Below are 26634 nucleotides of genomic sequence, written 5' to 3'. Positions count from 1 at the left end.
TTATGTACAAAACAGATGATGTATATAGTTAAGAGACCAATGACCATAGCAGTTTGGTCCCTTTAAACCCACATATAGTTAAGAAACTTTTAATTACTGACCTGATTTTCTAAAATTTTAAAGAAAGTAAGTGCTCTAGAGCAATCTTCTATCATTATAATAATAATATGTATAGTAATCACAATCTGAATACTGTCACTTATCCATTTACTAAATTTTACAAGAATTGATTAACTAATACGAGCACCCAGTATTTTCTGTGACAAATGCAGCAAATTTCTCTAAGTAAATTACAGAATTTTGCTAGAGAAACTGAAATGTATGGAGTTAACAGTGGAGCTAACAAATCACTTATGTCATACTGAACAAAAAGAATGAAGAAAGTTATACTACACAATCCAACAACTACAAAAAAGGAATTTTTTAAGACTGTTGTTATTGCAATTCCACAGTGTTTAGTACCAGGTCCACTGTTGTTCTTTGTATTTTTTAATAACATTTCAAGAATAGGTGAGAATCAGTAAGTAAAGCAAAATCTTCCAACTTTTTGGGTGTAGATGAAAATTTAAATTGAAAAAATGCATGTTTTAGATCTTAAACAACTGAGTTCAGCCACTTTCACACATCATCATTCCAAGTTTTGGAGATAAACAAATCAGTAAGTTAATGTAATTTGATTATTTCTATCCAATATAGAATTATCTTTGATGGTAAGTAATCCCCAAGAAGGAAAATTTTCATTACATAAAATCATGTGGTGCTTACACCCAACTGCCTTGTTAAAAAATTAAAAAATGTTTCAAGTGTTAGCTATTCTAGAGTTCAAAGCGCATGATCTAGGAAAGTTCATTGGAACCCTTGCTGTTAACATTGTGTATTAATTACCTGGCAGGCAGTATTAACAGTAACCTCAGACTTCCTGCAGTTGCAAGGGCCGATGAATAGGGGGAGGGGGGGGGGGGGGGGCAGGGACTGTTCCCTACCTCCTCCTCCAAGAGTTGAAGCTAAATTAAAATCAAATGGTAATTTTTGTAATCAGTGCCAAAGTTATGCACATGAATTTAGAGTCTTGGTCAGTAGATTGAGTCATTTAATTCAGTATTCTGCAAGCCATCTTACTTTGTGTGCCCAAGAGAATGTACTAACTGTGTGGGTGATTTATGCTCTCCCTCTTGTTCAAATTGTGGGTGCCACATATTAGCAAGGCTTCCCAATCTGCCACAGCAGCATGTGCTTTGCCTTTCCCTCAGGGTACTATCTGCTTTGCACCTATTGTTGTCATTGTTACTATTGTTAGACTCCTTGAACAGAACTGAAGAGCATATCCAAAATCTTTGGGCACCTTCACATGATGCCACTGGGAAGTGCGTTTCTGGAGTGCCCAAGCCTTCATACAGTGCAGTACAGTGGAATACATAACAAAACACTTCTGCCAGGCTATACAGTTGAGTGTTTGCAGTTTTGCACTTCAGAAATTTTCCTACAATTAGATGTTTGATGTTGATCTTTTCTTCTCTTACTGTGTGAATTGCAACAGCAGAAAATCTTCCTCAACACTCATACTCATTAATAATTGGTTGGAAAACCAATGTGGACAAACTGCTTAATAGAGCTTGCTTTGTTGTATGTCCATAGACGCATCATTATTAACAAATAAAAAGTTGTAGATATGTCTACTATAATGGCAGAAAGAGCAGAAAAGATATGTTTTCTTAAGCACATGTAATATTTAATATAATGACAGTTGTTCTTCTGTGACATAAAGAGATTGAGTATTTAGCATTCACACACTTAAATTACAATTTTGTATGAAAACCAAGAAAAGTGCTCATCAGATAAAAATATGCATAAAGCATACCAAATATCCACTCTATGTCTAGAGAACTAAAATTAAAAATATAAACATGATTGTTTTTGTAAAAAGATCTTCTTTGCCAGATTTTAACAACCCAGTGTAAAAAAAAAAAAAAAAAAAAAAAAAAATTACATTCAAAACTATGGCTTTATGCACCTGCAAGTAAGCTTTGAGCTACTGTTAACAATGTAATATTCACTGTTTACATTGTACTTCATTGGGGATATCAGTCTCAAATACATTGTTTTCATAACATAATTAATATTGATATTGCATCTTTATTCCCAATATGTTTGTTTAAAAACAAGTATCATTGTGAATTGTACTAAAAATAAAAATTAGAAAAAAATATTTGAGTATCTGTTCAAGGTCTCCCCGGGTTATCTGGATACTTCCCACTAACACTAACCTGTCAGTACTCTGGAGATGGGAACTTGCCCTTCAGTATATCCTCTCTTCTCATTACCCACCAGGCCTCAACCTCCGCCAATTTCAAGTTGCCGCCACTCATACTTCATCTGTCATTCAACAACATCTTTGCCTCTGTACTTCTGCCTCGACTGACATCTCTGCCCCAACTCTTTGCCTTTACAAATGTCTGCTTGTGTCTGTGTATGTGCAGATGGATATGTGTGTGTGTGTGTGTGTGTGTGTGTGTGTGTGTGTGTGTGTGTGTATACCTGTCCTTTTTTCCCCCTAAGGTAAGTCTTTCCGCCCCAAGGATTGGAATGACTCCTTACCCTCTCGCTTAAAACCCACACCCTTTCGTCTTTCCCTCTCCTTCCCTCTTTCCTGATGAAGCAACCATTGGTCGCGAAAGCTTGGGTTTTGTGTGTATGTTTGTGTTTGTTTGTGTGTCTATCGACCTGCCAGCACTTTTGTTTTGTAAGTCACATCATCTTTATATATATATATATATATATATATATATATATATATATATATATATATATATATATATATATATGGCAAAAATGTTACTCAACAAATTAGGTCTTTTAATTTGCTTATCAACTCTGTATTAACAAAAGGCTTATGAGCTTTTTGTTGCTGTGTGTTGACAGTTATATAAAAGAAGTTACTTAGAAAAAGGTTGTGGATGCTACATATTTCAAAAGATTTAAAACATTTTTGTCTAAAAATAAAAAATATTTTTGCAATTGTTTGACATTTTTAAGTATTAAAACAGCTTAAAACAGTAGTTTTTGAAGGTTTTCTCCCATAACTCTCAAGGGGAGGACCCCTGCGACATGTTTCTCTTCTAGGCAAGTGCCCCCACCCACAGAAGTTCATTAATCTATCCCTTTGCAGATGATGAAGATATCTGTAATGAAATACTATCTGAAAAAAGCTGCACAAATATTTTGGCAGTTCTTGATAATTCATACATTATGTCCTGTAAATCTTATCATGAAGGAAGGCCTTCAGTTATATGGGAGGAGTCAAGCTACACATTAATAGGCAGGAGCAGTCACAGCTGACTATTTTTGCAACATATACATACAACAAATTATGACTACCACTAAACTATTTGAAATAATAAGTATGGTAATTACTTCTAGATTACTTGTAAGTACGTATTAAGAGAAAAACAGCTACTTTGAGAAAAGCCACAGCTCCTACTCCTATACAACTCAGCTGCTGTTGTTATCTGCTACTGCAAACAAAGCACTTTTGTAATTTTACACACACCACTATGACCTGTCTCTATACTGCAAAGTCAGCATATATCTAATATAGAGTCATGTAAAATTTACATTGTTGTATCCAAATATTTTTTGTGACCAGTTAATGATTTTTTTCCATTTTTATGACTTGCTGAAGAATTTTGTAATAAGACTTACTGCTTGTAGTGCAGTTTTAGGTGTTCATTAGTTCTCATCCTTTGCATTAAACATGGCTTTCTATCCATAGCTCAAAATATTTGATCCCAGATATTAGCCACACTTTTTCTCATCTTCTACAGTAAATGTCTCTGACCCACAGTAAGGAAAACTGGGTTCATAATATTTTAAGAATATCTTTATGAAATAATTAAGTTTCATCTGCTGAGTGTCTCTGATTAACTTCTTCTCATTTTTAACCATGTAAATTCTCTCTGAATAATGTGATTCAGCAACATTTAAAATTCTTTGAAATTTTCCTTTTCCTTTCTTGGTTAAGCTTTATGGCAGAGAATTTATATTGTACTAATTTTATAACACATGTATCCTGCTTATCAACAAAATGATTATTTTCTGAACATTGATAAGCCCTACGTAAACACAAATAGTTATATTGTTAGAAGGATTGTGTTAATAGTCAAATGCCCGTAATTGTAGTTTCAGTTCTGCTGCATTTCTTGTAAACAAAAATGAAGGAAGACACATACACACACACACACACACACACACACACACACACACACACACACACACATGTAGAGAGAGAGAGAGAGAGAGAGAGAGAGAGAGAGAGAGAGAGATGGCTATAGTGGCACTGTGACACTGGCTGTTTATAAATGATTCCCAAGCAGATCAATTGGAGGAAAGTGGCTGTGTTTGGGGGGAGGGGGGCCAGGAAAGAAATATGGTGAGTGGTAGGAGATAAGATGTGCAGGACAAGGAGAAGATATTAGAAATAGGGTAGAGGCAGGCAAGTGGATCACAGTGGGGAGGGAGGCCAGGAAAGAAATATGGTGAGTGGTAGGAGATAAGATGTGCAGGACAAGGAGAAGGTATTAGAAATAGGGTAGAGACAGGCAAGTGGATCACAGTGGGGAGGGGGGCCAGGAAAGAAATATGGTGAGTGGTAGGAGATAAGATGTGCAGGACAAGGAGAAGGTATTAGAAATAGGGTAGAGACAGGCAAGTGGATCACAGTGACAATGACAAAATGAAGACTAAATATTCACAAAACTGAGGATGTTGAGTATCTGAGAGACACTGGGTGGATGTATGGAACAAGTCTTGTAGCTGTGTCCTAAATAGGGGCATACCCATGAAGTACAGAATTTTAAGCTGTGTTAGCATAGAGATGGATCAGTATATTTTGTAGGTTGTGTGGATGGCAGAATACTACTTTGGAGGATGAAGGTAGAATATGGGGTAGAACACCTCCCATTTCATAACATGATCAGAAGTAAATAAAACTCTCACGGTCCCCTTGGCCTAAAACTTCATGTGTGCTTATTCTTGGTTGCACCCTTTCCATCATGTAGCCCAATCTTTGCTATCATTTACCACCAATGAGTTCCTCCTCTGTACTGAATTGGTTGTACACCAATATCCAAACCCTCTTTTATGAGTATTTAATCCTAATTTTACTGCTGTTGTTGAATGACACATTTCTCCTCTCTCTGGCTTCCTCATTCCTGTGCCACCTACATATACTGTCTTTCCCTGATGTCATAACAACTCCCTCCCACCACCATGAGTTAACATATGCAGTCACTAAAAAATAAGTCATGCATTACAGACAAAAATGTGTACATTTGTGAGGAGAGAGGAATCGCACATAACCTGGTTAAAGAATGTTGTTCACTTGAAAGGTCATGCAACTTTCTTTGTTGTTAATATGTTTATGGAACAAACATCAGTCAGCTACAGGAGAATGACTGCATTTCTTCATTTATGATCACTATTTCCTTCCTGCACTTTCTACTGTTGTAATACCCCACATTATTCTTCTTATTCTTTGTTACAGGTGCATGTCACTCTGATGAAACTGCCTACCTCTTCAAAAACAATGCCATGCCAACAGAAGTCAAACCCCATTCTGCAGAAGAAACTGCTATAGCGAGGATGACAAAACTGTGGACAAATTTTGCTAAGACTGGGTAACAGCAAATATTCAGCATTGTTCTCAGTGCTGTAGTTTTATAAATGTCTGTTTAGTTGTTAGTGTATTAATTTATTTATTTGCTATAGAACTGACTTGATTAAAGCTGTTTCCAACTTCAGGTTATGAGTCAAAGGGATTTAGGAAAAAATGGCAAGGTGCAGCTTTTGGAGTGTGTGTTAATTACTGGTAGCTGTTTTCTGACTAATGGCTGCAACATCATTCCGTGACTTTTGAGTCAAGAATGGTGAAGAACTTTCTGGGAAGAGATGACAATATTCTCTGTCTCAAGTTCCAATACCGTGCATGATAAATATTTTAGTTTGTAATGGCAGTTGAAATCAATCAGTGGACAATGATAATAGTGATATGTTTCAGTGTGTTTTAACTTTATGCATGTACTTCTTTGTTTTGGTGCTTGCTTTCAATATGTTCTGGCACTAACTTGCCATGTTTGTAATTTGAGCTTCAGTGTAAACGTATTAAGTTTTCTTGCAAGTGTGGAGCTTATTCTCGCTTGCCATAAGTTCTATTCACTTAAGGCAGATAGCTAAAGTGGTGACCCTGCTGAAGAACTAGATTGATGACTAACAATACTGATGGTGCTACAATCAAGTTGGAGCCACAGCACCTACCTCAAAATGTAGCTGTACAGTACAACACAGCAGAGGCAAGCTCTTCAAATGAACCTAAAGTCTCTACAGTTCACAGTAGGAACTTTGGAAATGTTAAACTCCCCACCTTCTGGACAAAATCACTGCACCTATGGTTCAGGCAGGTAGAGAGCATATTTTTGAACGTGGCATCTTAGCTTCACTTGACAGGTTTCATTGTGTGGTGGCATATTTGGATCAGACGCAAATTATGCAAGCAGAGGACTCGTTAAGTTCACAGAGACATGAGATTCTAAAATTGGTGTTAATCAAAGAGTGATTTTTAACCCCAAAGATCAGATTACATAAACTGTTACAGGAGACACTGACTGGTGACATGTCACTGAAACAGATATTGGAAAAACTAAAATTCACTATAGTGGTCGGCACGAAAATGGGCATCAAGGTCATCCACTGTCTTACAGCATAGCCAGTTTCTTTTTATAGTGATAATTTTAAATGTTCATAAAAATTAAAAAAAAAATTTGGCAATTCTATTTTTAGTATAGAATATGATGGAGTACTTTCCAAAAGAAAATTCTCACTAGCTGCTAGGATAAAAATTAAAACCAATGTTACAAGAAATTTTGGAGGGAAATAATTTTTTACTTCGACCTGAGATAGTAACAGAATCACTAATGTAATTGGACTGAAAAAAATATATGAACATCCTCAAAGTTTACAGATGCATATGTTGTGTCTTTTATTTTGGATGCATAAAAGTATTCTGAGATAAAAAATAAAATATTGTAAGAAGTGTGAAGTAGTGCCAACTGTGTAGTGAAATATGTAGTCGCTGATGAATTTTTGTTCTGCAGGACTGCAAAGAAACTTCCTGTGAGAAAGATGTTAAGAAAACTACAAAATTATTTTTGGTAACATTTCAGACATAATTATTGCATTGTATCATGTACAGAGGCAAATTACTTCCACAATATTCCATGCACAGCAGTGCGCGAGTCGTAGGCCATCGCCAAGAGTTTTGTTCGGACGGTTTGCTTTAATATGACTGAGAATATTCCCTACTTCCTGAAAACATTTTACTGGCTGCTAATACATATCCTTCATCACTGTGTCAATCACTCAAAGTGCCAATATATGCTACGCAAGAATAATTGTAGTTATTTTGAAGCCAATATTTTCACTGAAGTCACGCAAAATATTTGTTCGAAAGGTTTTGTGAAACCTAAGTTTATCTAAATTTGCTGTAAGCCTCTTATTCTCAGCACACAATATGTGTTCGGTACACAAAAACCTCATTGTTACTGCTGCAATGTCCCCGTCTTGTGTTACAAATTTCATCCATCATTACAGTTTCTGAATTAAAAACCAAGTGGGCAGAGAAGACAGTGCATTGAAGTGACTAGCCAGAATAATCAATTTTATCATGGACATTACCCTGTATTTCTGTAGCCATTGGATACTATCCTCTGTCATACTAAAGTAATACAATTCTATGTTCTAGCTTTTTGTAAAAGTTGTCAAATATCATAGATTTCTATGCTCTTCTTGGAGAATCAGAATAGGTGTTGGGACTGTTCTGATATTACTGCACTGTTTATATATACATTTGATACAGAAGCACCACAATGTTTTGTCATTTTACGAACTGCATTACCCTTACTATGAAACAGCCAGTAAATCCTTCTCTGAAAAAAGAAGTTAAAATCCAAATGTACAACTAAACTGAATGCAGTAAGATTAAATCCAAATGTAAAGACATTCGATACAGGTTTTTAGGAAAAACTGTTGCTAATTAATGCAGAACTGGCAGTCTTATTTTAATTGACAGTTACATTCAAGTAAACTAATCGTCATCACTTGTGATAAATTCATCAGACGTGTACTGTAAGGGAAAAACATTTGCAGCACGTCCTCTATAACTGAAATGAATAGACAAACATTTAAATCAAGTCAGCTTTTTACATAGACAGCACTTACCTAAACTGAAGTATCTTCTGGCTCCATGTCTTCAGATCCACTGTCACTTGTTTTGTCCAGGAGTATCATCACAGATTCCACTAAAGTGTCTCTTAAACCCTGGTTCAAGGAATCAGTTCCTTGCAATGCTTCTGCATGTTTTACCCATGTCTCCCAGTCCTACTTAGTAACATTGTCAAGAGCTTCGTGTGTTAGCTTGTTGACATCAGCAAGTTTGAAAGTAGTATTCCTTTTCACTACGTCTCACTTTTCTTGGGGCCATATCAACTCAATGGGATTATATTGGCAGTGACACAGTGGTAGATGTACCACTTGGTGTCCCATTTCATTTCCCAGTTGATCTAATTCGTAAGTCTTTTTGACACCTACGATTTCTTCTTTAGACAGGAGTTCAGCCTTTGTTTCATGGACTGAAAATGAAACATTCTTCCTATTTAACCATTCCATAATATCTGCCTTGCACTAATTTTAATGTGGTAGCTTTTCTATCTGAATGGAGTGGTAGCTGGTGTTATCCATCACAATAATTGACCCTTCTTCCAGTGCAGACAAAAGTCGAATAAACCAATTCTTAAAAACTTCTTGATTCATTTCTGAATGGTAATCGGACTGGCAAGAACTTTTCCCACCACAAAAAACAAGTTTGGCCTCTGGTATGATGCCTGTGGTTAATGAACCAGTGTGGGCAATGATTAATCAGCCACCTCTACCAGTAGGCACTTTCAAACAGCCATTTCATTTGGAGTTGTGCCATATATACTTATTGGTGTAGTTCTGTGAAACCCAAGTTTCATCTAAGTACACTACAGGCCTGGTGTCTTCACTAAGCAAAAAGTGCACTGTATGCAAAAACTTTGCTCTTGCTGCTGCAATGTCTCTGCATTCCATTAAGAATTTCCGTCCGTCATTATACTTCTTGCATCAGAAACCAAGGGAGCAGAGAGGACAAAGAACAGAGGTCTCCAAGCCTGAGTAATTAATTTTTTCATAGAGGTCAGCCTGTATTACTCTCCTCTGTTGTAATATCCAAGTACAGTTCTACACATGAGCTCTTTGTTAAAATCATCAAAGTCGGTTGATTTCTGTTCATGTTCGTATCCCTTTCTTGGAGAATCAAAACACTCATTCACGTCTGGAGATTCTGCCAATGACACAGATTTGCTAATACAACCTACAGCTGACTTGCAGACACCACACGCTTTAGCAGTAATTTTATGAATTTGCGCACAATTTAAGTTATTCCTCACTTCTTCATTGTCAGCCAGATCAGCAAAAACTTGAGTACATTCAATATGATAATTTTCCATTGTTTATGAATGTCTTTCATCCCCCCTTTACACACACTGACCAGAGGAGTACTACAAGTAGGCCATTGCTCCTGCATTGTTGTTCACCACTGAACACACATCAAAGAACCTTTCTAAAGACAGTATGACACTGAGATCAGATGTGAACACTCGATATAGCACAGTACCACTGAGCTTTCAGCTGTTCTGAGATACCACACCGCTAACAGTACCTACATGGCAACAAAGCCGAGAGGCGGGCGAATCACAGCCTGCAGCCTCTGATGGCGGCAGGCAGCAGCTGTGACCTTGAGGACTTTACTTTCATGCTGGCCACTATAGCTAACCTGAGTCTTCCTTTCAATTATTATGGCTTAAGGAGCTACCACCAACAATCATCACTGTCTTAGCAGCACACACCAAATTACTTAGATAGTCTTGGCCAACAAAGCTGAAATGGTTACTGAATATACAGAGCATAAGGGTTGTAACATTGCCAAACAGACTGGCATGGCTGAAGGCCCCAAACTGACCATTGTCAGTAAAGGCAGTCAAGGCAGTCCTGACTCAGGTTTAGTGGCATCCCTGCCCCTAAGCAGAGTATAACAAATGATGGAGTGTTCAAGAGAATTACAAACCTGGTGGCACTAAAATGTGATCAAATAGCCACTGTAAACAAAAGGAAACAGGGATAAAGAAAAACTGTCAGTTCAAACTTCATGGTGTTGGTTGCATTGGTGTTTCAGGGGAAATGCATGCCAGTGCATCAGTCCATGCAATTTCCCAAACTATTTTGATAACCCAGAAGGGTGTAGATGGTCATCAATACAAAAAATTTCCCTAGTACTATTACTTTTCTCCTACATCTACCATATCATGTTTCCAGGTGTCACTCACTGCCGTATGTAGGCAATGCATAACATACCTGAGTATGTCACCCAAGAAGGTTTCTGTGGGCTCACCATTCGACGAGCATCAATCAACAGGTTGTGTACCTCTGATGTGTAATGGGATGCATGGGACAGTTTTTATACCACTGGAAGGCATTGACTGCTATGTAATTCAGAGACCTAGAAGAAGACAGTGCATAGCATTTATGGATGGATTTGAAAACTATAGTTTTGAGGAGCTGCAGCTGGCAGGTAGGAGGTAACCGACAAAACTTTTTGGCATTGCATACACAACTGAGAAGTAGCCTCGCTGGTTATTTGTGATGGTCAACATATCTGGAACAATGCTTTTGCTAGACATGGGTTTTGACTGCAGTGTGTTACCAGCTATAAGTTTCGCAGGCAATGGTTCAGGTCATTCTAATGATGGCAAATAATTCCAGAACTGAGATCGTAGGAAGAAAAGTTTTGACACTTGATCTTGGGCTACAGCACACATTCACATGACCATTCCTCATGGCAAAAGTGAAAGAACCAATTTTTGGGAGCCGATTTTTTGCAATTCTTCTGACTGGCTCCAGACTTGTCTTCTGACTGACTCCTGGAATTGGCTTGATTGGCACAAGTTTCCAGCAGATGTGACGCAGTACTGCGAGAATTTCCAGAGATTGTAAATATAAGGAAACTGGAAACTGCTTGCAAGCATGACACTCAACACTATGTTTGGACTACACCTGGACCTCCTGTAATGGCCTGCCCATGTATGCTTACACTAAAAAGGTTCACTGCAGCTAAGGATGACATAAGCTGACAGATTACTGAAGGCATCTATACTCAGTGCACATCACCCGTCCAACTAGTTCAAAACAAAACAAAAAAAAGAAAGAAAAAAAAAATTGTGCATGTGTGGGGATTACAGAGTCCTAAATTCCTGTACTGTTCCTGGTAAATATCTGTTACCTCAGGTGGCAGACTGCAACAATGCCATAGCAGGAGTGAGAGTTTTCAGCATTATCAACTGCCACAAGGCATATGCACAGATTCTGGTCCCTGGTCGCAAAGGGTGACAGGAAGAAGGCTGCTGTCACTACTCCATTTGGTTTGTTCCATTTCAACTTTATGACCTTCGGTCTTACAAATGCCACACAATCATGGAGAAGGTTTATTCACCAGGTTCTTAGAGGACTTCCATTCCGTTTTTGCTAGATGGATGATGTTCTTGTCTTCTATGGGAATACGGAATAACATAACCAAAAATCCCTTTTCCAGAGGCTTAAGAAGTTTGAGGGGTAATCAAGCAGATCTAGCATCGCTCCATCAATGTTGCATAGCAGACTTCATGGCACAATACTCCACAGACATTAGACTCATAAGCAACATGAATAATGTTGTGGATGATTATTTATCACAGCTTCACCAGTGTCAAGGCAGTCTGCTGGGAGAAAATAGTGGTTGATCAGAAGGAAGACTTTCAGTTGGCTCAGTTATTGGCTAATCAGTCTTACGGTTTGATATTTTATAAAGCGAAGGTGAAAGAGCTGGGAGTTACCATTATGGTGTGATACATCACAGGATATATTACATCATTGTATTCCACCAAGTCACAGAAAAGAACTTTTTGCACCTTTCATAATTTAGCACACCTGGAGGCTTCAACTAAACTGCTGGAAAAATTGTTCATATGGTCCAGAGTTAGAAAGGATTCCCACTACTGAACTCAATGTTGTTTACAGTGTCAGAAGAGTAAGGTTGGCAGACACTTTGCATGTGTCTAGGGTAACGTTCGCTGAACCTACAGCCTGTTTTACGCACCTACATATTGATTTCATGGGTGCTCTTCCATGTTCCTACATGTTGATTGTCGTGGATTGGTTTACCCACTGGCCAGAAGCATTCCCTATTTCCAATATTTCAGGAGACACTGTGGCTACAACACTATTGGCAGGCTGGTGTGCTTGCTGTAGTGTACTGCAAGTGAATATGTGTGACTGTGGAAGACAATTCAAGGCTTATATATTTCAAGGGCTGTTACAGATATATGGCTGTAGTCACATTCAAACAACTGGTTACCACCCAGCAAGCAGCACGTTAGTTGAAAGATTTTGCCACTCTCTGAAGGCTGCGTTGATGGTGCATGGCTCTAAGTCAATCAAAGTTTTGGTTATGAAATTGTTGAGCCTTCTATCAGTGGTGAAGGAAGATTTAGGGTGTTCACGAGCAGAGTTGGTGTTTTGTGAGCAAGTATGTGTACCTGCTGATCTACTGACCAGCAAACCTTCAATCCTACCATCTGAGGAACACATGTCCAATTTTGATAGGTGATTAAAAGAGAGAATATCATGGATCAACATGCATCCTCCATAACATCATGGCAACAAAGCAGTTTTCATACACAAGGATCTGGCCACATCAGTGCATGTCTGGCTATGGGATGATACTGTACGTCCCCCTATCCACCAACAACATACAGATCTGTTCTGAGTGCTGCGCCAGTTGTTGAACGACTACATGATGGAAAGCATAAAATGGTCTCCATAGAGCAGGTAAAACCCAATCACCTCAATGCACAGGACAATGGGGCTTTGAGTGGGCTGCTTCAAACAATGGCTTTCAGAGACCACACAGACCTCGGACTACAGACCACACCATACCACCTACAGTCCCTCCACCTATTGCTTCAGCTGGAAGAACTGTTCATCACCAGTACCCTGATATACCTTGGGTGCCAAATTTCAAAAAGAGGGGCCAATATAGTGGCAAGTGATATCAATCAGTGAACAGAGACAACAGTAATATTTTTATGCATGTAATTCTTTGTGCCACTGTTCTGGTGCTCACTCTCAATACGTTTTGATGCTAATTCACCATGGTTGTAGTTTGTGCTTTGATGTAAATATGTTAAATTATTTTGTAATTGTGGAGCTTATTCTTTCTTGCCATCAGTTCTATCCACTTAAGGTAGATAGATAAAAGTTGATGCAGCAAAAACTTTACATGGCAAGGTCTCAATGAACTCACTACTAACTTTTCTTCAGGTTACACATTTTATAGTAATTCAGTTGCTAACTTTTATCTAAATTATTTGCATTAATAAGTCATTCAGAACTGCTAGATGATGGCACACACCTGACTAATTATACTTTAAAAAGTATCTTGCTCCAAAATTTTCTGATTTAAGTTTTTCACTTGACAGTAAACTAATACCAGTGTTGCAAAGAAACCTTCTTGTACTTAAATACATGAGAATAATTTCTACTACATCAGTGTACTGAAACACTATCTTGTAACAATGACTGATGGCAGACAGAAAACATACCACTGGGAGCAAGGCAGCATGTGAACCAGGGTTCAGATTATGCACAAGAGAGACCTCATCCTCACAAGAGACAGGATCTGAGTGACCTACTCCTTCTTTCTGATCTTCTCCGACCTATTCTGCTTTTCTCCTTGAAGATGGAACTAACAGTTCCAAAAGTTATGATAGTTGTTTCTATTTGTTTACGTGTCTGTTAGTACAATCAAGAATTTCCCCTACTGAAAGAAAGTACTGGGCAATCATTATTTGTAGGCTTTTATAATATCACTGCCTTCCTCTTAACCTAATTTTCTCTGCATTTCCCCATTCAGTAATAAAGGTATGTAACAAGTTGTAATGTTCCAAGGGTTTGAAAAAGGTGTAGATTATTCCCCTTTTCCATTTCCATTCACAGATAGTGCACAGGAAAAATAGTTCTTGACAAACCTTTGCATGAGCTCTAATTTTTTTCTGAATCTTTCGTTGTGGTCAGTTTGCCAGATGTATGATGAAGGAAGTAGTATGTTGTCTGACACTTCTTAGAACATATACTCTTGTAATTGTAACAGTAAGCACATTTGTGTCTCTAGTGTAGCATCTGCGACTGGAGTTTGATGAGCATCTCATAACTTTCCTGTGCTTACTTAAGAAACCAGTGATGAAATGCACTAATGTCCTTTGGGTCTTTCCCATCATCTTTATTAATTATATCTGGCAATGGTTCAATTATTTCAGTGAATCTCAGCCTTGCATTTGTTGTTCCTATGACTAGTTTTATGTGGTCACTCCATTTTATCATACTAGATGACAACTCACACACATTTTGTGATTTTCACTGTTTTCAGTAATTAATAGCCAAACAAGCAATCAAAGTCTTTCTACCTATTTTTGTGCAATGCATTACATTTACATATGTAGAATTTTTGAGTCTGGCTTTCATTCCAAGCAAATAAGCAAAAAATTGAACATAACTAAGGATAAGGAGTAGATAACTCCTGCAATTAAAGTATCATGTGGTAGGAACAGAAAGCTCTATATAATTCAGAGAACATATAATTGCCAAAATTTGAATTTCCATTACCACCAATATTGTTGAACCCTGTGTTCTGTCATTAAAAAAACCAAACTCGTGCACTATGTCTGATACCGAGCACCACGATTTTTTAATCCCTGCCAGACGGCATGGAACTCTATGACCACTAGAGGTCGCTGCAGCAGTTGCGCCATAAGCTGTGGCTGCATGCACTCCTGGGCCCAAATCTAACGTGAGGGCGCCACTATGGAGCACATGGTCTCAGCGGCCAATAGTGACATACCCTGCCATGTATTTAGGCAGCTGCATCTCACTCAGTGAGGCAGTCTGGTACTCATGTTGATTCAGTTGATATCTTGCTTACAGGCATCTTGTTTACATTGTGTGTGCTTACTTCCCGTTTTACAAGCAGGCATTGTTTTGATTTCATGAGGTTGTCTCTTGTGACCCTGTTGCTTAATACTTTGTTGTTGATCTTGGTGTCTTGCTCGGTTGTCTGTCATTGTGCTTGTCCTTCCATTCCCGTTCATCCGTCTTGTTTGTTCACGGGCTCCTCCTGTCGGTCTTGCTGTGTTTTCATTAGCAGCAACCCCAAAACATTTCCTGTCATGGTTACAACACTACAATTAATTTCGTTTTAGAAACTCTAAGAACAAGACACAAACAAATGGGAATATTGTTAAACAAGAACAAACAAAACTAGTTATTCAAGTGGAATTGAGCCTCCAGCAAATAGCTTTGGCAGAAATGGTAAATATTGAGCTACTAAAACTAGATAAACAGTAGCTATATAGTTAAACTGAAGAGCTGGCAGCTTTCTTCAAAGTTCATCTTTCTCTCTGATTTATTTGATTGAATTTAGATGTCATAAGTGTGAAAGGCAAATCTAAGTTTCTAGAAGTTTCTAGCATTTGTAGACTTAGAGAAAGCTTTTGACAATGTTGTCTGGACTACTCTCTTTCAAATTCTGAAGGTGGCAGGGAGCAAATACAGGGAGTGAAGGGCTATTTACAATTTGTACAGAAACCAGATGGCAGTTATAAGAGTTGAGGGACATGAAAGGGAAGCTGTGGTTGGGAAGGAAGTGACACAAGGTTGTGGCCTATCCCTGATGTTAATCGAACTACATACTCAACAAGCAGTAAAGGAAACGAAAGAAAAATTTGAAGTAGGAATTAAAAGCCATGGAGAAATAATAAAAACTTTGAGGTTTGCTAATGACATTGTAATTCTGTCAGAGACAGCAAAGGACCTGGAAAAGCTGTTAAACAGAATGGGCAGTGTCTTGAAAGTTTGATATAAGATGAAAATCAGCAAAAGCAAAATGAGGATAATGGAATGTAGTTGAATTAAATTGGGTGATGCAGAGGGAATTAGATTAGGAAATGAGACATTTAAAGTAGTAGATGAGTTTTGCTATTTGTGGAGCAAAATAACCGATGATGGTCAAGGTAAAGAGGATATAAAAAGTAGTCTGGCAATGGTGAGGAAAGCATTTCTGATGGAGAGAAATTTGTTAACATTGAGTATAGATTTAAGTGTCAGGATGTCTTTTCCAAAAGAATTTGTATGGAGTGTACCCATGTATGTATGTGAAACATGAACAATAAATAGTTTAGACAAGAAGAGAATAGAAGCTTTTGAAATGGGTACTACGAGAGAATGCTGAAGATTAGATGGGCAGATCACATAACTAATAAGGAGGTAATGAATAGAATTGGGGAGAAGAGGAATTTGTGGCACAACTTGACTAGAAGATGAGATCAGTTGGTGGGACATGTTCTGAGGCATCAAGGGATCACCAATTTAGTATTGGAGGGCAGCATGGAGGGTAAAAACTGTAGATGGACATCAAGAGATGAATACACTAAGCAGATTCAGAAGGATGTAGGTTGCCATAGGTACTTGGAGATGAAGAAGCTTGCACAGGACAGAGTAGCACGGAGAGCTGCATTAAACCAGTGTCTGGACTGAGCACCACAACAATGAGTGTGAACAGCACTTAATAGAATAGTGTTAGTTTATTGTCAATGCAGTATTCAGATTAAAGTTATATGATACCTTTGTCTTGTGTTAATACATACCATGACTCATTCTCAGGCTCTCCTTCTTCATAGGGTCTATGGAACATTATAAATGAATGAATGAGTGAGTGAGTCAATGACCAGTCCAAGTACCAAGCAACAATTTTTTGCAGGTCTTTCTGCTTCTCACTACATTTTTCTTGCATTGCAACTTTCCCATATTCAAGGTCAAATCATACCTGCCATACAACATTTCCTTGAGATACCCCACAAATTTACTTTACACATGCCAGTCACACTGCTGTGCTGTTTCAGCTGTGTAGCCATTTTCAAGTGAGTACATTTGTCTAGTCATATATTGTTAAAAATGTATCATGTTGGCCAGACTTCAACTATCACAGTTGTATGTGGTATGCTACATCACTGTTGTTCTGGAAAACTTTTTGTGTCATGCATTTAGTTTTAATGTTCAGACAATCCACAACATTTTTAACTGTTTGACTAGTTGTCATCTTGAAAATACCTATACACATGAAACTGGCTAGTAAAAGTTGTCACAAAATTAAAGGCTATTTTAAGCCATCTTACAGCCAGTATGGCAGATTGATATCATTTAGAAAATTTGTTTTGGCTGTGGATCCAAGTGCAGCTAAGAGAATTTACAGTGCTCATCTTTCTTCACAGGTGTTCAACTAATATTTATTTAACTGTTGAGGATTTTTGCATCTGTGTTCATTATAAAGTTCATTATGAGTTATAATTTTGCCACATTAATTCATTCATCTTGTACCAGTGTAAGCCAAAATGACTCATGATTTGTCATTTAGATCTTTTCTCACTACATATGTTTAGAAAAAAAATGGTGAATATTGTTAGTTGAATTGTTCTATTATTAGCTTCCAAGAATTTAGGGTAAATGTATAAGATACTATAGAAAATATCTGGATAACATATAAACTACTAATCAAATAGGCAACTCATGCCAGTGAGATTATACTTCTGTAATTTACTAAAGCTGTCACCCCCAATGACACCTCTCCCAACTACTCACACATGAGGGTGCGCTGAAAAGTAATGCCTCTGTATTTTTAATTCTATTCTCAGTATCAGTTGAGGTATTGCATGTCACACATATTTCTTGGTCAACTTTCCCACATCACTGATGCTAGTGGCAACCTTCTGCCACCAGAGGGCTCCAAACTGTAACATGTAACATGGTGTGGTGTAACATAACTGTGTCAATGCATGAGAAATGGCATGCTGTAAGTTTATAACTGCAGAAAACTTGCCTCAAATTGAAATACATTGAAGAATGAAAGCTTGTATGGTGATCATTGTGTCAAAATTAGTAATGTGTGATGTTGGGTTATTTGTGCTTACAATGGAGATGGTGGGGCTAACCTCAATGTGTGTGACAGAGCTTGGAGTTTATGATGGTGTACAGTGACCAACGAGACTCTTTGGATTTGGATTGATGAAGTCATCAGAGAGACAGCTTACAGTAATGTGTGGCATATCACAAGAGCATGTACAGGCCATCATTGTAGAACTGTGATACAGAAAACTGTGTGCATGGTGGGTGCTTTGTGTTGTGGGTTGGCAGGAGAGCCAACACCATGATATTAGAGGAAGCTGAAAGGCATGCGTTTTAGCTCACACAGGCTGGCGTGAGGTCTGGAATAGGTCAAGGAAATTAGAACTTAGAAAAACGGACGTAGCTGGTGGAATACTTAACTTTAATCCATTAATGATGAGTGTCGCTCTTGACTGTACATGATTCAGTATCAATAGTAACTGGTAATGGCACCTTGCTAGGTTGTAGCAAATGACGTAGCTGAAAGATATGCTAACTATCATCTCAGCAATTGAGAGCGTATTTTGTCAGTGAACCATCGCTAGCAAAGTCGGTTGTACAACTGGGGCGAGTGCTAGGAAGTGTCTCTAGACCTGCCGTGTGGCGGCGCTCGGTCTGCAATCACTGATAGTGGCGACACGCGGGTCCGACGTATACTAACGGACCGCGGCTGATTTAAAGGCTACCACCTAGCAAGTGTGGTGTCTGGCGGTGACACCACACTTTGTATGCTCACTCTTGACATGGAACACAGGAGACTGCACATGTCAACTATTTCTTTTGCATTGTGCTTATGAGGGTGATGGATTATTTAACAACATTGTGACGTGATGAAAACTGGCTTCATAGTTTTGACCCTGAAAACAGGAAAGCATCAGCTGAGCTCTGCTACAATTGATCACTGATCCCAGACAACTTCACAACCATGCCATCAGCAGGCAAAGACATACTCAGTGTTCTGGAATGTTAAAGTGTGATGCATTTGGAATTTGTGCCTAAGGGCATCACCATAAGCTCTGCAAGGTGGTCCAAGACCCCCAGAAAACTGAAACCACAAATTCAAATAGTTCATCCACACATGTAGCACCCTCTCCTTGAGCATGACAATCAAGGCCACACAAAGTACTGTGACATCTGCAACAATCTGACACCTTGAGTTCACTGTCATCAGTCATTCTTCATACAATCCCAACTTGGCCCAGTCCCATTTTCATCTGTTTCCAAAACTAAAAGAACACCTTTGAGGACTTCACTTTGGTAGTGATGAAATGGTGAATGCAGAGGTGAGATTGTGACTCCATCAACAGAGTCAGACATTCTACAGTGGCAGTATTAACAAACCAGTCTTTCATTGGGAGGAATGCCTTCATTGCCACGGTGACTATGTTGAGAAATAAAGTTGTAGACATGAAGAATAAAGATGTAGAATGTTAATAATGTTTATTTTATTCAAAAAGCTTTAAGTGTTTTCATATAAAAAATTTGGAGGCTTCACTTTTCAGCACAACTTTGTATTTTATTAATTGGATCACCCTGAATGTATAAAATACTTCATTTGTACATCCTTATTGTAAAAATTATTCTGTGGCAGGAACCCAACTCCTGAGGACGACCCACTGCTGACTGCTAAATGGCCTTTATTTAACGCAAATAATCCAGAATACCTCAACATCAGCCATACAGGATTGGAAGTAGGAAGCAACTTGTTGCAAGAACGTATGTCATTTTGGGAAGATCTCTACAACAAGCTGAATTTGTGATAATATATGCTTATGACTGATATGGTAATGAAATAACTCTGTAAGAACACAAGACTGTAATATTTACTAAACAATGTAAAGACATTAGTTGACCAACAAAAAAGCCTGAGGAATGTAAGATGATTTGGGATCAGGTGAATGACTCACAATCTGACCACTTATTTATGTAAGAAGAGTCATATAAAATGACTCTTAACAGCAGTTTAAATATGTATATTTCTTACATAGTTTGTTATGTGCAAACATATTACTAATATATGAAAGTTTATATGTGAGGAAATAAAAAAAGTAACTGCCTCTGATTTCTTATAGCAGAATAGATTATGAAAATTCCACATTAAAAAAAAAAAACAAGAAAAGACAAAATTTTATTCTAGAAATGCTTTATTGTGTGTTGTAATTAACAGAGTTGTCAGACGTATTTTACTGGGTGAAGTATGAATTGACCTCTTTCTGATTGTGAAACAGTATGTCTTTTCACCATTTTGTCTTTTACTTCATCTTTATATCTCAATTTAAAAAAAATCTTCATTTTCCCAAAGATATGAATATCAGGAGGCACTAAGACTAGTTTGAATTGTGAAAGAGGAACACATTTCCAAAACTGTGAAGGTCAAGTTTACCATGACAGTTATTATGACTGTGAATCAACACAGTCAGTATAACTTCTGGGATTAAAGTGCCTTATGCTAGTAAGAGGGAGTTCACATGTTTACATAGTTCTGAAAACAAGCAGTAGTAAAAATTTGGAACTCCATTACTACAGAACTGTTGAATCACCCACTCTGTCGTTAAAGAAGCAAAACTCATGTACTCTGCTGAAAACACCTCTAAGAATAATGCAAAAAGTACTTCGAACATTATTAAACAAGAAAGAAACAAAGCTAGTCATCCAAATAAAATGTAGCTGCCACAAAAAAAGCTCTGCCAGAAGCAGTGACACTTTCAAGTCATTTGCAACCAAATTCAGTGATCATTCCTCCCAGTGACTACAAATACTACACCAAGCAATAAACAACTAAATACTGGTGCATTCGATTTACTCATGGAGACACTGAATGCACCACCAACAGACACTAGTTTCAAAAATACAAACACTTAGGAGATAGCAAAATTTATCAGATCCGTAAAAAGCATTAATTCTGATGGTTATAATGGTTTTTATAGCAGAATATTAAAATCTTGTGCTGACTTGATAGGATTTTCCTTAAACTACCTTTGTAATTAGTCAAAACTTAACAATGCTGTAGTAACACCCATACACAAAACTGGAGGTCAATAAATCATTTTCAAGTACAAACTTTTGTCACTCCTTCAAATCTTTGCAAAAGTATTTGATAAATTGGTCCACAATAGAATATTGCCTCACAAAAAAGAGCAGAACTTGTTAACCACCTCTCAGTTAGGATTTTGTAAAAAGACTGTCAACACAGGAAAAAGTACAGAACACAACAGTGGTAACAGGGCTAACAATAAAAAATATCCTGTTGGTGTATTCTGTGACCTTGCAACATAAAATCTTATGGTTTTAACATCATCCTTTTTGCATGGCTGGGACCTTACCTTGAGAACAGAAAGCACAGGGTTTCATTAATAGACTATATCTCAGGCATGAAAACTACATCAGAATAGAGGAACAAAACATGTGGAGTGCCATAAGGATCAGTACACTACTGTTTCTAGCATATATAAATAATCTTTGATTGACTTTAAAGAGTATTTCAAAAGCTGTAATGTTTGCTGATGACACAAGCATACTAATCAAGAGTCTAAACTCAACGCTAACAGAGACAGCTCAGATGAAAGCTGAACAGGTCTAGAGATGTAATAAATAATCATTAATTACGTGTATATGCAGACTGAAGTGATGAATGAAAGCTGATACCAAGGCCAGGACTGGATTCCAGGTTTGTTGTTTACTAGGCAGATGTGCTAACTGCTACACCAACGTGGCACAAAGGCTTTGCACAAATGCATAGACTACCCTAGCTTGCCTCCCTTGCAGTCAAAATTCTCATTCATGCCTCAAGCCACTTGGTATTTCCCCTAAACTTGAACAGCATTGCAGAGGCTTACCAACTATTTTGGAATAGTACTTCAGCCTTGAATGAAACATGGGACCCTGCTTGAAATTCAGACGTAGGTGCTTCAATAAAATGAAACTATACAATTCCAGAGAACTTTTCAAGCATTATTTGGAAAGTATTCATAAGTTGCAGGTTACACATTAAAAAGGGGGCAGGTTAAGCATAGTTCTGCCTCCACTGAGCACCTTAAATCCAGTGGTCACCATCCTTCTACACTCAGAAACTTAAGGCTTTTGCATCTTCCTCCCAAAGGCAGGAGACTCTGCTTGAAGAGTTCAAAATCATTAAACATTCACATGCTAAGAAAAATATGTTACTCAATGATTAGTTATAAAGCAAGAATATGTTTCCTATGATGGCTTGTTTCCCATTTTCAAACAATTTACTAGTTATTAGCTTCTTCTTACCAGGGAATTGGTTGCCTGTCATGTGTGTGCAGTCGTATTTTATCTTTTTAGCACTGTTACCTTTTAGACATATATTTGTAGTCTAATCTGTGTTTTATTGCTCTATGCATTCTACTTCATTATTCTATTCCACTGTTATTTAGCATAAGGGTTTCCTATGTCTCTGTGCATAGCTTTCAATCTGGCATGTCCTGTGTTGTGTATACTCCCATATGCGCTATTATGTTTTATTTATTTCTTAGTTTATGCATTATTATTTGAATTTTACACCACTATTGCACTGTAAACCCAATGGGAGCTCCTCAAAGTGACTGTCATTGCTGCTAACCCATATGTTGCATGAGCTCCCATGATTCATATATATGCGCTACATGAATACAGGCGGGCCTCCTGGGCCCTTGTATCATACAACTGTTTACAGTCTGTGCACGAGATCCTGTTCTGCACTGCTATGCCTGTCATTGCCTCCGTGAGGTAATACACATTTTTTGGTTTCCCCTCGCTCTCTACTAATGCCTGATCCCAGTGATTTTATTTCATTAATTTTTAATATATTTTTTTCCCCAATAGGCCGCCTATTAGTAAATTACATGCAATATCATGCCTTCTTAATGGATGCTTTTTGGCAGAAAATTTATGATCTTTTAATGCGCATTACATTATTATTCAGTCAGTTTCTTAAGCTTATTTTGCTTTAATAGCCAAACTTGGAGTAAGGAGAGCCATCATGAAGCATTCAGTGAACCCAAATGTTATATTCTGTCTACCAACTTGACAGAAAATTCTAAGAAATTTTCCTCTTATGTTAAATCAGTAAATGGATAGAAACCATCTGTCCAGACACTCTGTGACTATAATGGCCCTTAAACAGAGGACAGCACAGGAAATGTTGAAATACTATTCACCTTTTAACAAAGCTTTTTCACAGAGGAAGATGACACTTAGTTAAATTGTTGCATGATAACAAAATAGCTGATACTGAAATAAGTGACCATGGGATTATAAAGCAATTGAAATTGCACTACAGAGAGAAGGTCACTGGACCTGATGGGATACCAATGTCATTCTACATACAGTATATGGAATAACTTGCCACCTCTTCTAGCAGCTATGTACCATAGGTCTCTGGAGGAGCCGGGTGATTGGAAAAAAGCAGAGGTCATTCCTGTTTTCAAGAAAGGTCATCAACACTATAGGCTTATATCTTTGACATTGGTGAGCTGTAGAAATTTGGAACATATTTTTTTCTCACATAATATAACATATCTGGAGACCAAAAATCTCCTCTGTAGGAATCAAAATGTTGTCTGAAAACAATAATAGTGTAAAACCCAGTTCACTTTTTTGTCCAGGAGATCCAGAAGGTGGTAGATACCAGCACACAGATTCTATGTTCCTTGATTTCTGTAAGGCATTTTATACAGTTCTGCATGGACACCTAATGAACTAAATATTAGTGTATGGGATATTAGGCCAACATTTTGATTAGTTTGAAGAGTTTCTAGCAAACAGAACTTAGCATGCTATTCTGAAGGGAGAGAAGTCATCAAATGTAAAAGTGGCTTCAGGCATACACAAGGGAATGTTATAGGTCCTTTAATTTGCATAATATATATAAATGGCATTGTAGACAACATCAGAAGTTCCATGAGGCTTTTTTCAGATGTTACCATTGTATACAGAGAAGTCACAATGCTAGAAATTGTTACAAAATGCACAGGATCAACACATGGTGTAGGGAGTGGTAATTGGTCCTCAACATAAGCAGATATAATGTATTGAGTATACACAGACAGAAAGAACTGTTAATGTATGATTACGGGATTACAGAACAACCATTGGAAGCAGTTGCTTCCATAAAATATCTAGAAGTATACATACAGAGTAGCTTTAAATGGAATGACCACACAAAATTAATCACAGGTAAGGCAGATGCCCAACTGACATTCAGTGGAAGAATATTCAGGAAACGTAGTCCGTTAACAAAGGAGGTACACGAGGTCCTGCTCTGCATTGCTATGCCTGTCATTGCCTTCATGAGGTAATTCACATTTTTCGGTTTCACCTCACTATCTACTAAAACTTAAGGCTTTTGCATCTTGCTCCCAAAGGTAGGAGACTATGCTTGAAGAGCTCAAAATCATTAAACATTCACATGCTAAGAAAAATATGTTACTCAATGATTAGTTATAAAGCAAGAATATGTTTCCTATGATGGCTTGTTTCCCATTTTCAAACAATTTACTAGTTATTAGCTTCTTCTTACCAGGGAATTGGTTGCCTGTCATGTGTGTGCAGTCGTATTTTATCTTTTTAGCACTGTTACCTTTTAGACATATATTTGTAGTCTAATCTGTGTTCTATTGCTCTATGCATTCTACTTCATTATTCTATTCCACTGTTATTTAGCATAAGGGTTTTCTATGTCTCTGTGCATAGCTTTCAATCTGGCATGTCCTGTGTTGTGTATACTCCCATATGCGCTATTATGTTTTATTTATTTCTTAGTTTATACATTATTATTTGAATTTTACACCACTATCGCACTGTAAACCCAATGGGAGCTCCTCAAAGTGACTGTCATTGGTGCTAACCCATATGTTGCATGAGCTCCCATGATTCATATATATGCGCTACATGAATACAGGTGGGCCTCCGTGGCCCTTGTAGCATACAACTGTTTACAGTCTGTGCACGAGATCCTGTTCTGCACTGCTATGCCTGTCATTGCCTCCGTGAGGTAATACACATTTTTTGGTTTCCCCTTGCTCTCTACTAATGCCTGATCCCTGTGATTTTATTTCATTAATTTTTAATATATATTATATATTTCTTCCTTATAGGTTGTCTTTTAGTACATTACATGTGGTATTGTGCCTTCTTAGTGGATGCTGATCAGTATAGGATCCAAACCAAATGGGTTATGTGACTTACTAAGCATCGGAAATGTCCCCAAGATCAGGTATACGAGAATATCATACATGTGAAACCAACACGTCCAGTGTGTAACATGTGGGGTGTATCAAAAAGAATCATCCAATTTGACACATCTATATTTCTGAAACTAATAAACATATACAATTAATTCTGTTTTTTGATTAACAGAAATCTCAATAGGTTTTTTTCATGCCTTTTCATAGGTGTTCAATATGCCCCCCCCCCCCCCACCCCCACCCCCTTGAGATGCATGGCATATGTCAATGCAGTATTCAACTTGTTCCCACACTGCAGTGAGCATGTCTTGAGGTACAGCTTCCACAACTGCTGTTATATGATGTCTCACTTAATTTGTTGTTGTTGGTATTGGTTGCACATAAACAGCCTTTTATAAACCCCTTCAAGAAATAATCACATACAGTCTGGTCCGGTGACCTTGGAGGCTAACAATGTAATGCTGAGTCATTTGCGGTATTGCAGTGCCTGTGTTATTCTGACTATGATGCAAAATTCCTTTAGACATGCAATCATGTCGTAGGTGCATGGTTGACAACGGATGGAAGTTTGGGTCTGCACAGATAGCCAAATGGCAAGGCGACCACTCGTGATAAGCGAGGCATCTGGGTCCGGCAAAAATTTTCATTGTCATCATTCCATTCTGCAGGTGATGGTAGTCATTATTTGCAATTGCGAATTAATTTGATCTGAATCATTTGGGCCAGTGTGACCGATCCATCATTCAGTAATCCATTTAATTTAAAAATTTCCACACTTACAGATTCCAGTTACAATGTTACTGGGCACTACACATTGAAGTTTGAATAGTTTGGCTCAAGCTCCCATGAGCTATGGCACAAAAATATATATATTTGTTACACTCAACATAATTAAGTGGCCCAGAGATGTGGCTGGTCTCAATGTTTGGCTACATTTTTTGTCATAGGGAGCCAGCTCACACCTGTCATATACTCAGTTTTTAAGCTGAAATAAAATATAAAAACAATGCAGGCAGGTATTGTGGTGAAATTTAAAATATTGAGTCACTCACATTGATTTATAATTTGAACAACTAGTTTATTTCTATTTTCCAATATATTCACTAAACACTTAAAATGCAGTCTGAGGTGTTTTACATAAGGATGGCCTTTAATAACTGATGCTGCAACATTTCACTATAAAATTTATATGGCATGATCACGGTACTTGACAGTCTGTTCACAGTTCACAAAATACACTGTTATCTGCTGTCCTAAACCACTATAATGCACTCAGCTTGATCATTTTTGAACATCG

The 26634-nt window shown here is 37.7% G+C and overlaps 2 protein-coding genes across 3 annotated transcripts in view; one reads left to right on the top strand and one right to left on the bottom strand.

The window, feature by feature from the left end:
• Nucleotides 1-20214, top strand: part of LOC126457921 (juvenile hormone esterase-like) — a 128870-nt gene extending 108656 nt beyond the window's left edge. Inside the window, exons 9-10 of the mRNA XM_050094615.1 lie at nt 5540-5672; nt 19742-20214. Coding sequence (XP_049950572.1) covers nt 5540-5672; nt 19742-19910 — 302 coding nt within the window. The 3' untranslated portion in view covers nt 19911-20214. The remainder of the gene's footprint in view (nt 1-5539; nt 5673-19741) is intronic.
• LOC126457924 (uncharacterized) overlaps nt 14852-26634 on the bottom strand; it is a 33844-nt gene continuing 22061 nt past the window's right edge. For both annotated transcript variants that reach the window (XM_050094617.1, XM_050094618.1), the window contains one exon: nt 14852-15375. In XM_050094617.1, the coding sequence (XP_049950574.1) occupies nt 15117-15375 (259 nt within the window). In that variant the 3' untranslated portion in view covers nt 14852-15116. The remainder of the gene's footprint in view (nt 15376-26634) is intronic.

Source organism: Schistocerca serialis, chromosome 2 (assembly GCF_023864345.2).
Source record: "Schistocerca serialis cubense isolate TAMUIC-IGC-003099 chromosome 2, iqSchSeri2.2, whole genome shotgun sequence".
Lineage (NCBI taxonomy): Eukaryota > Metazoa > Arthropoda > Insecta > Orthoptera > Acrididae > Schistocerca > Schistocerca serialis.
The sequence above is the reverse complement of the archived record's forward strand: the minus strand, read 5'-3'. Positions and strand labels throughout refer to the sequence as shown.